The sequence below is a fragment of the Bos mutus genome, chromosome 26, assembly GCF_027580195.1.
Source record: "Bos mutus isolate GX-2022 chromosome 26, NWIPB_WYAK_1.1, whole genome shotgun sequence".
NCBI classification, from domain to species: Eukaryota; Metazoa; Chordata; class Mammalia; order Artiodactyla; family Bovidae; genus Bos; species Bos mutus.
The window spans coordinates 33,078,327-33,095,283 of NC_091642.1; the positions used below are offsets into that span (position 1 = coordinate 33,078,327).

A 16,957-nucleotide genomic window follows, 5' to 3' on the forward strand; every position below is an offset into this window, starting at 1 on the left:
ATTCTGTAATTCTGAGACTTACACATCAGGACAGAATTTGAGCGTAAGCTGTATATTTCTGACTTGAAGCTAAAAGTCGGTGGAATCCGAAGAGTTAATCAAAATAAGAAACTACAACTACCCGCAGGCCAAGGGGCTGGGTTTCCCACCGCCCCCTGCGTGGCCCCTCACCCCTTTCTTTTCCGCCACGACAGGGGGCCACTAATGACGGTTAGTTATTTGAACAGACCAATAATGTCATGAAGTTATTCGGGTTGAGGAGGGGCGGGCAAGTTAGCCAATCGTATAAAAAAGGAAGGTAAGACTTTAGCCAATCGAAAGGCATGAGGGCGGGGCCAGAGTTGGGGGCGGTGAAAGAAGTTTGCTGACTAAGATGGCGACTGAGGCGCAGAGTGAAGGGGAGGTGCCAGCCCCGGAGCCTGGCCGGAGGTGAGCCCAGTTCTTGGTCCAGCTGCCTAGGAAACGAGGCCGTGGGCTGGTCGTACTGACGCCTTTCTCTTGGGTCACGGTGACCCAGGGGGCCAGGCTTTGTTCCTTTTTTCTGCGGCGTTTCTCATCTTTGCGCCTGCAGGGACTGAGGCTCGGTGGTCTGGCGCCGGCGCTGGGCACAGCCAGGACCCTGGTTGATCCTGCTGATGCTATTGGGAGGTCCACTAGCAGGGTTGGCTGCAAACCGACCTGTTTGTGGTGGCAACGCTGCGTGCCTTTGCGCTGAGACTCATCTCAATGGTGAGGAAACAAGCCCAGAGCTGTTAAGCGAATTCCCCAACGTCGCACAGCGCTGGGAGAGAACGCTGTCAGATCAGATCAGATCAGATCAGTCGCTCAGTCGTCTCCGACTCTTGGCGACCCCTGGTCTCCCGCATTGTAGACAGACGGTTTACCGTCTGAGCCACCAGGGAAGTAGGGGGAGAATGCTGTCAGTACTTTTTAATCTCTTCCGAGGCAGTTTATATGGTTAATTCGGAGCACAGATTTGAATGTCGTTTAGATATGGATTTGAGTCCTTGGATCAGTTAAACATTTGAAATTTTTTAATGTAATGAAAACATTTAGCATGAGATCTACCCTGTTGGTAAAATTTTAAGAGCACAGTGAGTGTTGTCGACTGTAGGTAGTGTTGTACAGTAAATCTCAAAAGCTTATTCATTTTGCTTAACTGAAACTTTAAGTAAATAGTAACTTCCCATTGCTCTTCTCCCAGCTGCTAGCAAGCCCCATTCCATTCTTTAATTCTGTGACTTTGACTATTTTAGACATCTCGTGTAAGCGTATATCTCATATAAGTGGAATCATTTGTCTTTCTGCAACTGGCTTATTTCAGTTAGCATAATGTCCTCAAGTTTCATCCATACTGTCACATACTGCAGAATTCTCTTTTGTAAAGGCGAGTAATATTCCGCTCTATGTATATACCATAGTTCGCCTGTATCTATTCATATGTCCATGGACATTTAGGTTGTTGCCACATCTTGGCTATTGTTAATTATGCCTCAGTGAACATGAGACTGCTAATAATTCTTTGAGATCCTAATTTCATACTTTTGGATAAATACAAAGAAGGAGATTGCTGGGTCCTAGGGTAGCTCTATTTAAAATTTTTTTTGTGAACTTCTAGGCTACTCGCTGCTGTTGTTTAGTCTCTAAGTTGTGTCTGACTCTTTTGCAACCCTATGTACTATAGCCTGCCAGGCTCCTCTGTCCATGGGATTTCCCAGGCAGGGATACTGGAGTGGGTTGCCAGGAGATCTAGGGATCAAACTGGTGTCTTCTGCATTGGTAGGTGAGTTCTTTACCACTGAGCTATGCACTGCCCTATTTTGTTTTCCTCCCAGCAGTGTACAAAGGTTCCAGATTCTCCAGGTCCTCACCAACACTTTTTTTTTTTTTAATCATAGCCATCCTGACAGATGTGCGATGATACCGACTGTGGTGAGGAACAAGGCAAGGCTGCCCACTCTTGCCACTTCTGCTCAACATAGTATTGGAAGTCCTAGCCAGAGCAATTAGGCAAGAAAAAAAAACAAGGAGGGATTGAAATAAGAAAAGGAAGAAGTAAAGTTATCCCTCTTTGAAGACATGATTTTGTATGTAGGAAATCCTTAAGATGCTAACAAAAAAAAAACTATTCGAATTTATAAACAGGTTCAAGTTGCAGGATACAAAATTAACATACAGAAATCAGTTATGATTCTATACGCTAAGAATGAACTATCTGAAAAGGAAATTAGGAAAAGAATCATAATTATAGGAGCACTAAAAACAATAAAATACTTGGGCCAATTTTTAAACTTCTCTCAGCTTCAGTTTCTTCATTTGTAAACGGACATAATGATGTCTACTCCAGAGAATGTCAGGATTAAACCAGACAATCCTTTTAAAGCTATCAGTGCTGAACCTAGTAGTTAATAACCACTCCATACTTAATAGTTTTTTGTTCTTCTAGTAGAAGAACTAAAGAACAGATCAGAGGAATCAGTTTAGGAAATCATTGCTTTATTTCTACAGAGTGTTTTCTCCCAAGTTAGCACACTCCCAAGATAGCTTTTCCTAGAAAGAATTTCTAGGTGGTTTTACCCCAGCTTTAAGAACTTAGTTGTCTTAATTGAGAAAATGCATATTGGAATTCAGCGAAAGAAAAAAGAAAGTGAGGTCGTTCAGTCGTGTTCGACTCTGCAACCCCATGGGCTGTAGACTACCACACCCCTCCATCCATGGAATGTTGTGAGTACTGGAGTGGGTTGTCATTTCCTTCTCCAGAGGATCTTCCCAGCCAAGGCATCTAACCTGGGTATCCCACAGTGTAGGCAGACGCTTTACTGTCTGAGCCACCAGGGAAGTATTAATTCAGTCTGGAATTCAGTAGAGTGAGCCTATTTACAGTGTTGTTTGTTGAGTCTCTAAGTCAAGTCTGACTCCTTTTTTAAAAAAAATTATTTTTTTATTGAAGGATAATTGCTTTACAAAATTTTGTTGTTTTCTGTCAAACCTCAACGTGAATCAGCCATCAGTTCAGTTCAGTCGCTCAGTCGTGTCTGACTCTTTGCGACCCCATGAATCCCAGCATGCCAGGCCTCCCTGTCCATCACCAACTCCTGGAGTTCACTCAGACTCACGTCCATCGAGTCAGTGATGCCATCCAGCCATCTCATCCTCTGTTGTCCCCTTTTCCTCCTGCCCCCAATCCCTCCCAGCACCAGAGTTTTTTCCAATGGGTCAACTCTTCAAATGAGGTGGCCAAAGTATTGGAGTTTCAGCTTTAGCATCATTCCTTCCAAAGAAATCCCAGGGCTGATCTCTTTCAGAATGGACTGGTTGGATCTCCTTGCAGTCCAAGGGACTCTCAAGAGTCTTCTCCAACACCACAGTTCAAAAGCATCAATTCTTCGCCGCTCAGCCTTCTTCACAGTCCAACCCTCACATCCATACATGACCACAGGAAAAACCATAGCCTTGACTAGACGGACCTTTGTTGGCAAAGTAATGTCTCTGCTTTTCAATATGCTATCTAGGTTGGTCATAACTTTCCTGCCAAGGAGTAAGTGTCTTTTAATTTCATGCTGCAGTCACCATCTGCAGTGATTTTGGAGCCCCCAAAAATAAAGTCTGACACTGTTTCCATTGTTTCCCCATCTATTTCCCATGAAGTGATGGGACCAGATGCCATGATCTTTGTTTTCTGAATGCTGAGTTTTAAGCCAACTTTTTCACTCTCCTCTTTCACCTTCATCAAGAGGCTTTTTAGTTCTTCTTCACTTTCTGCCATAAGGGTGGTGTCATCTGCATATCTGAGGTTATTGATATTTCTCCCGGCAATCTTGATTCCAGCTTGTGTTTCTTCCAGTCCAGCGTTTCTCATGATGTACTCTGCATATAAGTTAAATAAGCAGGGTGACAGTATACAGCCTTGACGTACTCCTTTTCCTATTTGGGACCAGTCTGTTGTTTCATGTCCAATTCTAACTGTTGCTTCCTGACCTGCATACAGATTTCTCAAGAGGCAGGTCAGGTGGTCTGGTATTCCCATCTCTTTTAGAATTTTCCACAGTTTATTGTGATCCACACAGTCAAAGGCTTTGGCATAGTCAATAAAGCAGAAATAGATGTTTTTCTGGAACTCTCTTGCTTTTTGCATGATCCAGCGGATGTTGGCAATTTGATCTCTGGTTCCTCTGCTTTTTCTGAAACCAGCTTGTACATCTGGAAGTTCATGGTTCACGTATTGCTGAAGCCTGGCTTGGAGAATTTTGAGCATTACTTTACTAGCATGTGAAATAAGTGCAATTGTGCAGTAGTATAGGTATACATATATCCCCTCCCTTCTGAACCTCCTTCCCATCTCCCTCCCCATCCCACCCCTCTAGGTTGATATAGAGCCCTTGTTTGAGTTTCCTGAGCCATACACAGCAAATTCTTGTTGGCTATCTATTTTACATATGGGAGTCTGACCTTTTTGCAACCCTCTGGGCTTTAGCCTGCCAGGCCTGTGTTGTATACATTGCCCCAGTGTAAATGAGTAAAACTTTTGGTTGGTATCTGTTGGTGCTGTTTGTATTGAATAGGAGAATGCACATCTCTGAAAGCTGGGTTTGTGGCTAGGACTTGGACTCCTTACTTAGCAGAGATGGGAGTGGTAGTATGTTATTTCATATTTTATAGGGAAGAATTTTCCCCTCTTGAAGCTGCCTGTAAATGGTTGGATCATTTCCCTCCCCAGAAACCGTAGAGGGAATTGATGAGTTTGATTAGATCATCCTTTAGCCTGCTCTAAAATCTTGAATTGTGATGAAAATCTGAAGACAAAATACCGTTCGACAGCAGGAATAGTTTGAATTTCTTTAAAGGATATTGCTATTTGAATTTAAATTTGGGGCAATAGTATTAGTTACATAATCAGTTGATATTCACAGACTGTTATCTGAACCTGAAGTAGTTCATAGAGAAGTTGAGTTTTCTAAGGGCTTTTTGAGGGCAGGTCATGTATATTTTTATTATGTATTCCCAACAATTAGGTTTGTGTAGGTGGTCTGCAGTTTACTGGCCAATACTTTGGCCACTTGATGCAAACAGCTGACTCACTGGAAAAGACCCTGATGGTTTTGAAAGATTGAGGACAAAAGGAAAGGAGGGGAGCAGAGAATGAGATGGTTGGATAGCATCACCAACTCAGTGGACATGAACTTGAGCAAACTACAGGAGATAGTGAGGGACAGGGAGGCCTGGTGTCCTGCAGTCCATGGGTTCGCAAAGAGTCGGACACGACTTACTGACTGAACAACAATAACAAGGTGGTCAGTAATGAATGAATAATAGTTTTTGGTATTTTTAAGACAAAAATATTACCTTGTGATAAATGCCATGCAAATTACTTTATGCTCTGCAGATATTAACCTTTCTAATCTTCTGTTGCTGATATGGTCGCTTGTAGTCCATAAAGAAGAGGAAAGAATTGTCTATTTGCACAAAGCAATATATATTTGCATGTTGAATGGAGAATATATGATCATCTGTTTAGAACTGTTTTGCTTTCTAGTTCTGTTTCTTCATTATTATTTTAAGCCTGCATCTAATAAGGGAAATCCACAAATTGAAGCTATCTACTCTACCAGTAGTAGTATAAAAATAATAGAAAAAAAAGTAGAGACTCTCAAGGGCCAAAGAGAGAAAAAACAAAAGCAGGAAAAGAATTATAGCCACCTACCCACATAATTGGCAGTAGGGAAATATGGCTCAGTATTTTTTGAGTTGAAAAGAGGCATAAAAAGAAAGTCCTAACTATTATTAGATGAAGAGGGGAAATTGATAACAGAGTCACAGGCTTTTTAACCTCAATATTCCCTGAAAAAAAGAAACCCACTGTGAACCAGAAAAGCAAACAAGAACATACAGGAGTGGAGAGAGGCAGAACAAGTCCTGGAAGTGATAGCATTTGTGAAAAGTTGGAGACAGTTAATATACCAGCAGTGTCTAAGTTTTGGAGCCCTGCCCATGGGACTTAGGAATAGCAGGAAGCTTTGGAACAGACTTTGGGATAGTTACATCCCAGTTTGGAAATGTTTTTGGAGGATAAGGAAGGTGTCTGAAGATGGGGAAAGTGCCCTGTATCCTGCTGAATCACTACAGTATAGACTTAGTAAAGTCCCTTTTTAAAATTACATTGTTCTTTTCTCTTAGAAGACAGCAGTGTGGCCCTTCAAGAAAAGTGATAGACAGAACCTGTTGATCTTAGGAAGAATTTTCTGTTCTCACTTGTAAAAAAAGTAGAAAACATGGTTTAAATGTCTGAATCCAGTTTTTTTGGCTGCTGAGCTGTGAGGCGTTGGAGATCTTAGTTTCCCGAACAGGGATTAATGGGCCCATAGCAGCAAGAGCACCGAGTCCTAACCACTTGACCACCAGAGAACTCCCTGAATCTAATTTTTTATTTGTACTGTCAAATTCTGTGAACTGAAATGAGGAATAGATTCTTTAGGGGTCTTTCTTGAATCAGAATCTTTTTATTTTGCATTTTTATCAGTTTATCTGGCTTAGAGAGTTTATTTACAGGCAAGGGCACTCTTGATGGAAGGAGAGGGGAAAAAGAAAATAGAATTTTAAAGTTAATCTTTATAAACTGGTCAATGGGCTACCTTTCTTTGCCTCTAACCTTTAGCTGTAGAGTTTGTAAGGTTAAACAGTGTTGAAGAAGGAGGTTTCTGGGTGGTTGTGGAGAAGGTCCTCAGAGAGCAGCAGTCTTTTTATTAATGCAAGTTCAAAAAACTGTTCTATTTGTTAAATGGACTTAAGGACTGATTCCATTCAGGTTCATAAGCCAATTGATAAGGCAATTTAGGTAATTTGCATAAAGTATATAAATGAACTTATTTGCACTCATCTCACACGCTAGTAGGAGAAGGCAATGGCACCCCACTCCAGTGCTCTTGCCTGGAAAATCCCATGGATGGAGGAGCCTGGTAGGCTGCACAGTCCATGGGGTCGCTAAGAGTCGGACACGACTGAGCAACTTCACTTTTACTTTTCACTTTCATGCACTGGAGAAGGAAATGGTAACCTACTCCAGTGTTCTTGCCTGGAGAATCCCAGGGACGGAGGAGCCTGGTGGGCTGCCGTCTATGGGGTCGCACGGAGTCGGACACGACTGAAGTGGCTTAGCAGCAGCAGCAGCAGCATACGGTAGTAAAGTAATGCTCAAAATTCTCCAAGCCAGGCTTCAGCAATACATGAACTGTGAACTTCCAGATGTTTAAGCTGATTTTAGAAAAGGCGGAGGAACCAGAGACCAAATTGCCAACATCCGCTGGATCATGGAAAAAGGAAGAGAGTTCCAGAAAAACATCTATTTCTGCTTTATTGACTATGCCAAAGCCTTTGACTATGTGGATCACAATAAACTGTGGAAAATTCTAAAAGAGATGGGAATACCAGACCACCTGACCTGCCTCTTGAGAAACCTATATGCAGATCAGGAAGCAACAGTTAGAACTGGACATGAAACAACAGACTGGTCCCAAATAGGAAAAGGAGTATGTCAAGGCTGTATATTGTCACCCTGCTTATTTAACTTATATGCAGAGTACATCATGAGAAACGCTGGACTGGAAGAAACACAAGCTGGAATCAAGATTGCCGGGAGAAATATCAATAACCTCAGATATGCAGATGATACCACCCTTATGGCAGAAAGTGAAGAAGAACTAAAAAGCCTCTTGATGAAGGTGAAAGAGGAGAGTGAAAAAGTTGACTTAAAGCTCAACATTCAGAAAACGAAGATCATGACATCTGGTCCCATCACTTCATGGGAAATAGATGGGGAAACAATGGAAACAGTGTTTATTTTTTTGGGCTCCAGAATCACTGCAGATGGTGACTGCAGCATGAAATTAAAAGACACTTACTCCTTGGCAGGAAAGTTATGACCAACCTAGATAGCATATTGAAAAGCAGAGACATTACTTTGCCAACAAAGGTCCGTCTAGTCAAGGCTATGGTTTTTCCTGTGGTCATGTATGGATGTGAGGGTTGGACTGTGAAGAAGGCTGAGTCGCGAAGAATTGATGCTTTTGAACTGTGGTGTTGGAGAAGACTCTTGAGAGTCCCTTGGACTGCAAGGAGATCCAACCAGTCCATTCTGAAAGAGATCAGCCCTGGGATTTCTTTGGAAGGAATGATGCTAAAGCTGAAACTCAAGTACTTTGGCCACCTCATTTGAAGAGTTGACTCATTGGAAAAGACTCTGATGCTGGGAAGGATTGGGGGCAGGAGGAGAAGGGGATGACAGAGGATGAGATGGCTGGATGGCATCACTGACTCAATGGACATGAGTCTGAGTGAACTCCAGGAGTTGGTGATGGACAGGGAGGCCTGGCGTGCTGCAATTCATGGGGTCGCAGAGTTGGACACAACTGAGCAACTAAACTGAGCTGAACTGAACAAACCAGAAGTAGATTCATAGATATAGAAAACAAGCTTATGTTTACCAAAGGAGAAAGAACACATACTATATGTAAAATAAACAACAAGGACCTATCTGTCAGTAGCACAGGGAACTATCTTCAATATCTTCTAATAATCTGTAGTGGAAAAGAATCTGAAAAAAGAATATGCATACACACATATATAACTGAATCACTTTGTCTGAAACATTGTAAATCAACTATGCTTCAGTAAAAAATGAAAAAAGAATATACCTGATCTGTTTGTCAGATTGTCCCATTTTATGTTTGAAAGAGACTTACTACAGTTGATTGATTAGATTATTACTTCCTTTTGTTTTTTAATCAGCACTTATCAGTACTTTCTTCCTGAAGATACCTTCTGGCTACCTTGAGTAAACCCTATTGATTACATTTTATTAACCATGTTTCTAGAAATGCCAGAGTCCATCTATTTTGTGCTGATGTTTTGCTAGTTTTACCTGATCAGGGTTCAACTAGGACACAGAAACTATATAGTAATTTGAACAAAGAAAGTTTAGTATAAAGAGTTATTGATTCTAACAGGGAATTGGAGTAACAGGGGATTGGCTAATAAATAAAGAGATCGCTAAAGAATTACAGATAGAAACCAGCATCAACTATGCCCTGCATATGTATATCAAGTCATCATGCTGTACACTTTATAAATACTATATCTTATCATTTTGTCTGCTAATTATACCTTGATAAAGCTGGATAAAAAGAATCCACTATAATTCTTAGGGCTGAGATAGAATGTGCTAAGAAGAGATAGATACCCTAGGGCAGATATCCCACGTTGGAGCCACAGAATGGCAGAGAAATAATGTGGTAGAACTTGTTGGAAATTCACCTTCAGGAACCTTCCTGAAACCCACCCCTTTAGGATACTTGGGAAAGCTGTGCATAGGGAGATGTCTCAGGGATGACGGGGTGTGTGGGTGGAAAGCAGCTGGCTTATGGGTGCTGCTGACTGCTATAACATGGAGCCTATCAATGGAGAAGCTGTGCAACCTGCAGGAGCTTCCCTAGAGGAGCAGCCTGAAAGCCTAAAGGGAAAGGCCCTGCCTCCTCCTCTATCTCTGCAGTGTTCTTTATCAGTAATGCTGAACATTGTACCAGCTAGAAAAGGAAGTATACTTAGAGGCTCTGGCTCCATTTTTGCAGAGTAGGCAGTGATGGATGAGAGGCAATAAGTTGGTGACTTGCACATGGAAAATCATCTTATCTCCAAGTTCCTGGTTTCCCTTGCTGCAACACTGCCTAGGTCTATTCTATAGAGAATTATGAGGTGGAAGCTTCCATAAGCCTCTTATCCTTATCCATCAGAGGGCAGATGGAATGAAAACCACAATCACAGAAAACTAATCAAACTGATCACATGGACCACAACTTTGTCTAACTCAGTGAGACTATGAGCCATGCCATGTAGGGCCATCCAAGATGGATGGGTCATGCTGGAGAGTTCTGATAAAATGTGGTCCACTAGAGAAGGGGATGGCAAATCACTTCAGTATTCTTGCCTTGAGAACCCCATGAACAGTATGAAAAGGCAAAAAGATAGGACACTGAAAGATGAATTCCCCAGGTCAGTAGGTGCCCAATATGCTACTGGAGAACAGTGGAAAAATAACTCCAGAAAGAATGAAGAGACGGAGCCAAAGCAAAAGCAACACTCAGTTGTGGATGTACTGGTGATGAAAGTAAAGTCCTATGCTGTAAAGAGCAATATTGCATAGGAACCTGGAATGTTAGGTCCATGAATCAAAGCAAATTGAAAGTTGTCAAACAGGACATGGCAAGAGTGAACGTCGACATTTTAGGAATCAGTGAACTAAAATGGACAGGAATGGGTGAATTTAACTCAGATGAACATTATATCTACTACTGTGGGCAGGAATCTCTTAGAAGAAATGGAGTAGCTATCATAGTCAACAAAAGAGTCCAAAATGCAGTACTTGGATGCAATCTCAAAAACGACAGAATGATCTCTGTTCGTTTCCAAGGCAAATCATTCAATATCACGGTAATCCAAGTCTATGCCCCAACCAGTAATGCTGAAGAAGCTGAAGTTGAATGGTTCTATGAAGACCTACAAGACCTTCTAGAACTAACAGCCAAAAAAGATGTCCTTTTTATTATAGGGGACTGGAATGCAAAAGGAGGAAGTCAAGAGATACCTGGAATAACAGGCAAATGTGGCCTTGGAGTACAGAATGAAGAAGGGCAAAGGCTAATAGAGTTTTGCCAAGAGAATGCACTGGTCATAGCAAACACCCTCTTCCAACAACACAAGCGAAGACTCTACATATGGACAGTGTTGACCAAGATGGTCAACACCGAAATCAGATTGATTATATTCTTTGCAGCCAAAGATGGAGAAGCCCTATGCAGTCAGCAAAAACAAGACCGGGAGCTGAGTGTGGCTCAGATCATGAACTCCTTATTGCCAAATTTAGACTTAAATGGAAGAAAATATGGAAAATCACTAGACCATTCAGGTATGATCTAAATCAAATCTCTTAGGATTATACAGTGGAAGTGACAAACAGATTCAAGGGATTAGATCTGAGAGACAGAGTGCCTGAAAACTATGAATGGAGGTTCATGACACTGTACAGGAGGCAATGATCAAGACCATCCTCAAGAAAAAGAAAGGCAAAATGGCTGTCTGAGGAGGACTTACAAATAGCTGAGAAGAGAAGAGAAGCGAAAAGCAAAGGAGAAAAGGAAAGATATACCCATTTGAATGCAGAGTTCCAAAGAATAGCAAGGAGAGATAAGAAAGCCTTCCTCAGTGATTAGTGCAAAAAAATAGAGGAAAACAATAGAATGGGAAAGACTAGAGATCTCTTCAAGAAAATTAGAGCTACCAAGGGAACGTTTCATGCAAAGATGGGCACAATAAAGGACAGAAAGGGTATGGACCTAACAAAAGCAGAAGATATTAAAAAGAGGGGGCAAGAATACACAGAAGAACTATACAAAAAAGATCTTCATGACCCAGATAATCATGATGGTGTGATCACTCACCTAGAGCCAGACATCCTGGAATGTGAAGTCAAGTGGGCCTTAGGAAGCATCACTACGAACAGAGCTAGTGGAGGTGATGGAATTCCATTTGAGCTATTTCAAATTCTAAAAGATGATGCTGTGAAAGTGCTGCACTCAGTATGTCAGCAAATTTGGAAAACTCAGCAGTGGCCACAGGACTGGAGAAGGTCGGTTTTCATTCCAATCCCAAACAAAGGCAATGCCAAAGAATGCTCAAACTACTGCACAGTTGCACTCATCTCACGTGCTAGTAAACTAATGCTCAAAATTCTCTAAGCCAGGCTTCAACAGTACGTGAACCATGAACTGTGAACTTCCAGATACTCAAGCTGGATTTAGAAAAGGCAGAGGAACTAGAGATCAAATTGCCAATATCCGTTGGATCATTGCAAAAGCAAGAGAGTTCCAGAAAAACTTCTGCTTTATTGACTGTGCCAAAGCCTTTGACTATGTGGATCACAACAAACTGTGGAAAACTCTGAAAGAGATGGGAATACCAGACCACCTTACCTGCCTCCTGAGAAATCTTGGCCTACCTATGCAAGCCAAGAAGAAACAGTTGGAACTGGACATGGATCAACAGACTTGTTCCAAATCCGGAAAGGAGTAAGTCAAGGTTGTATATTGTCACCCTGCTTATTTAACTTATATGCAGAGTACATCATGCAAAATGCTGGGCTGGATGAAGCACAGGCTGCAATGAAGATTGCCAGGAGAAATGTCAATAACCTCAGATATGCAGATGACACCACCCTTATGGCAGAAAGTGAAGAAGTACTAAAGAGCTGAAAGTGATAGTGAAATGAAAGTGAAAGCTGCTGCTGCTAAGTCACTTCAGTGGTGTCGGACTCTGTGCGACCCCATAGACGGCAGCCCACCAGGCTCCCCTGTCCCTGGGATTCTCCAGGCAAGAACACTGGAGTGGGTTGCCATTTCCTTCTCCAATGCATGAAAGTGCAAAGTGAAAGTGAAGTCGCTCAGTCGAGACTCTTCGAGACCCCATGGACTGCAGCCCACTAGGCTCCTCTGTCCATGGGATTTTCCAGGCAAGAGTACTGGAGTGGGGTGCCATTGCCTTCTCCAATAAAATATAATATTATATAATATAATAATATTAATATAAATATATAAAATCTATATAAAAATCTATATAATATATATAACCAATTCCCATATATATGAGAAAACAATGGAAAAAGTGAGAGACTATTTTTTGGGGCTCCAGAATCACTGTAGATGGTGACTGCAGTCATGAAATTAAAAGACACTCATTGGAAGAAAAGCCATGACCAACCTAGACAGCATATTAAAAAGCAGAGACATTACTTTGCCAACAAAGGTCCATCTAGTCAAAGCTATGGTTTTTCTAGTACTCATGTATGGATGTGAGAGTTCGACTATAAAGAAACTTGAGTGCTGAAGAATTGATGCTTTTGAACTGTGGTGTTGGAGAAGACTCTTGGGAGTCCCTTGGATTGCAAGGAGATCTAACCAGTCAATCCTAAAGGAAAGCGGTCCTGAATATTCATTGGAAGGACTGATGCTGAAGCTCTAATACTTTGGCAACCTGATGTGTAGAGCTGGCTCTCTGGAAAAGGCCCTGGTGCTGGGAAAGAAGGCAGGAGGAGAAGGGTGTGGCAGAGGATGAGATAGATAGCATCAGTGTTCCATGTACATGAGTTTGAGCAAACTCTGGGAGATAGTGAAGAACAGGGAAGCTTGATGTGCTGCAGTCCATGGGGTTGCAAAGAGTCGGACACGATACATTGACAGAACAGCAACAACAGCATGGATCTTTGCAGTTTCAAACTTGGGAAGATCCCAGCAGATATGTTGTTTACTGATAACTTTTCCCTCAGTTAAAACAGTATGTGTCTTTGAGCAAGCTACTTTAACATTTCTTGTCTTTTTGTTTGGGGTTACTGGTATATAGTTATATGAAGTTTTAAAAACTGATGTTTATAATGATCTGAAATATGTGTAATTAAAAAAATAATTTTATTTATTTAAGCCTATGCACAGTGAGCATGCATGCTTGCCAAGTCTCTTCAGTTGTGTCCAACTCTCTACGACCCCGTGGACTGTAGCCTGCTAGGCTTCTCTGTGGGATTCTCCAGACAAGAATACTGGAGTGGGTTGCCATTTCCTCCTACAGGGAATCTTCCCGATTCAGGGATCAAACCCACATCTCCTGCGGCGTCTGCATTGCAGGCAGATTCTTTACTGCTGAGCTTATGGTTGTGCTGAGTCTTTGTTGCTTCGTGGGCTTTCCTTTAGTCGTGGCGAGGGGGGAGTTACTCTCTAGGTGTGGTTCGTGGGCATCTCATTGTGGTGGCTTCTCTTTTTGCAGAGCATGGACTGTAGGGTTCACAGGCTTCAGCAGTTGCTGCACATGGACTCCAGAGAACAGGCTCAATAGTTGTGGCTTGTGAAAATCTAGGAAGCACTGGAAAAATGGTATGGAAGGGAGCAGAGCAAGAGAGTAGATGAAAATGAAAAAACGAAAATATGGGAACAAGAGGGTGACTTACTGTAGAGGCTGCCAGCCACAGCCACAGGGGCAGGCTTTGGAGGCAGCGCTGATGAGCCCTGTAGGACGGGGTCTTGGAGAATGGAAACTGTCTGAAGGAGGAGGATGGGAGTCAGAGTGCTCAAGGTGAGTACTGTCAAACTCTGTCAAACCCTTCTCATCTTTAAGACCTACTGCAAATCTCAACTCTCCTTGTATAAGAGTGAAAGAGTCTCTCCTGCCTCTGAATTCTTAGAGCTTCCATTGTCTGTACCGTGCATCCAGCAGTTAATGATCTTGTTATTGTCTTTTGTGTTACAGTCTTTAGTGCCTACTGTAGGAAAACTGTTGTCCTTTTCTGTAATTTTAAAATATTATGCTCAAAGAATGCTCAGACTTCCGCACAATTGCACTCATCTCACGCGCTGGTAAAGTAATGCTCAAAATTCTCCAAGCCAGGCTTCAGCAATACGTGAACCATGAACTTCCAGATGTTCAAGTTGGTTTTAGAAAAGGCAGAAGAACCAGAGATCAAATTGCCAACATCTGCTGGATCATTGAAAAAGCAAGAGAGTTCCAGAAAAACATCTATTTCTGCTTTATTGACTATGCCAAAGCCTTTGACTATGTGGATCACAATAAACTGTGGAAAATTCTGAAAGAGATGGGAATACCAGACCACCTGATCTGCCTCTTGAGAAATCTGTATGCAAGTCAGGAAGCAACAGTTAGAACTGGACATTAAACAACAGACTGGTCCCAAATAGGAAAAGGAGTATGTCAAGGCTGTATATTGTCACCCTGCTTATTTAACTTATATGCAGAGTACATCATGAGAAACGCTGGGCTGGAAGAAGCACGGAGCTGGAGTCAAGATTGCGGGAGAAATATCAATAACCTCAGATATGCAGATGACACCACCCTTATGGCAGAAAGTGAAGAGGAACTAAAAAGCCTCTTGATGAAAGTGAAAGTGGAGAGTGAAAAAATTGGCTTAAAGCTCAACATTCAGAAGATGAAGATCATGGCATCTGGTCCCATCACTTCATGGGAAATAGATGGGGAAACCGTGGAAACAGTGTCAGACTTTATTTTTGGGGGCTCCAGAATCACTGCAGATGGTGACTGCAGCCATGAAATTAAAAGATGCTTACTCCTTGGAAGGAAAGTTATGACCAACCTAGATAGCATATTGAAAAGCAGAGACATTACGTTGCCAACAAAGGTCCATCTAGTCAAGGCTATGGTTTTTCCAGTAGTCATGTATGGATGTGAGAGTTGGACTGTGAAGAAAGCTGAGTGCCAAAGAATTGATGCTTTTGAACTGTGGTGCTGGAGGAGACTCTTGAGAGTCCCTTGGACTGCAAGGAGATCCAAGCAGTCCATTCTGAAAGAGGTGAGCCCTGGGATTTCTTTGGAAGGAATGATGCTGAAGCTGAAACTCCAGTACTTTGGCCACCTTATGTGAAGAGTTGACTCACTGGAAAAAACTCTGGTGCTGGGAAGGATTGGGGGCAGGAGGAGGAGGGGACGACAGAGGATGAGATAGCTGGATGGCATCACTGACTCGATGGATGTGAGTCTGAGTGAACTCCGGGAGTTGGTGATGGACAGGGAGGCCTGGCGTGCTGTGATTTCATGGGGTCGCAAAGAGTTGGACAAGACTGAGTGACTGAACTGAACTGAACTGTAGGAAAACTGTTGTTCTTTTCTGTAATTTTAAAATATAGTGATAGATAAAAAAGGAACAGTTTTGTCAGAAGTTCACAAGTTTTGTGATCTACTTTATAAATAATTTTAAAAGTATAGAGTGAGTTAATGACAGTACATTTTATAATGGGAAATGTGTTAGTATCAAACTATAAAACTGTATAAAGCCATAGCTTCTAAGATAATCAGATGAAAAAATAACAATATCAGTTATGAAATTAAATACAGGTGATTTGTTAAGCTGAACTATGAGATTGAACAATTGCTGTATGTATGTGTCTTAATTATATCAATACATTTGGGAAGTGGCGAACTTCATTAATTTAGGAACTATAAAGAATGACATTGGGATTACATAATGTAGGAGTTCTTCACTTGTTTTATTTTTATGGTGAACACAATTACAAGGATAAAACCAAGAATGTTTTTTGAAAATGAAATTAAAAAATGAAATTAATGAAAATTAATGAAATTAAATGAAGCTGTAATGAAATTAAAAATGAAATTAAAAAAAACTCACCAAATAACTCACCAAATAACAGGAAACTAACAATTAGGAGAAGATGAGAAACCAAGAAAGTGTACAGCAATAGTATTTAGTAACATTCTTGACATTATCTTCAAACACTTCCTGCTCTCTAAGAAAGTCAAACTTTAATCAGAGAAAGCTACATGCACTGTAGTAAGCCCTTTGAAATCTGACTAGGTTTGGTTTTTTTTTTTAAATCTGACTAGCTTTTTTATTGGAGAAGGCAATGGCACCCCACTCCAGTACTCTTGCCCATGGGGTCTCAAAGAGTCGGAAACGACTGAGCGACTTCACTTTCACTTTTCACTTTCATGCATTGGAGAAGGAAATGGCAACCCACTCCAGTGTTCTTGCCTGGAGAATCCCAGGGACGGGAGAGCCTGGTGGGCTGCCATCTATGGGGTCGCACAGAGTCGGACACGACTGAAGCAACTTAGCAGCAGCAGCAGCAGCTTTTGTATGGTTAAGTCTATTTATCATTTTAAAGTTTTCTGATTTTTGGAATCCCTACAATCTGTCATTGGTTGCAATAATAGTTTTTTTTTCACTCAGATAACAAGGTCTACTTTATTTTTTTCCTTTTGATCAGGTCATTTTGTAGTAGCTGTCCTTATGACCAAGCTCTCCTTAATTAGATCTGCTATTCAATCTGCTGCTTTTGTTAGGATGACCCTAAGCAAGAGATCAGTCATTTTTCAATCT

At 41.6% G+C, this 16,957-nt stretch overlaps 1 protein-coding gene across 4 annotated transcripts in view; it reads left to right on the forward strand.

The window, feature by feature from the left end:
• The first annotated feature begins 350 nt into the window (after window positions 1-350).
• The window catches only part of ARHGAP19 (Rho GTPase activating protein 19), a 69,159-nt gene continuing 52,552 nt past the window's right edge, over window positions 351-16,957 (forward strand). Inside the window, exon 1 of one of the 4 annotated variants that reach the window (XM_070363299.1) lies at window positions 351-429. In XM_070363299.1, the coding sequence (XP_070219400.1) occupies window positions 374-429 (56 nt within the window). In that variant the 5' untranslated portion in view covers window positions 351-373. Of the gene's footprint in view, window positions 430-479; window positions 730-13,858; window positions 14,164-16,957 lie in introns of those variants that run through there. The other 3 variants (XM_070363298.1, XM_070363302.1, XM_070363297.1) reach the window with 3 other exon arrangements.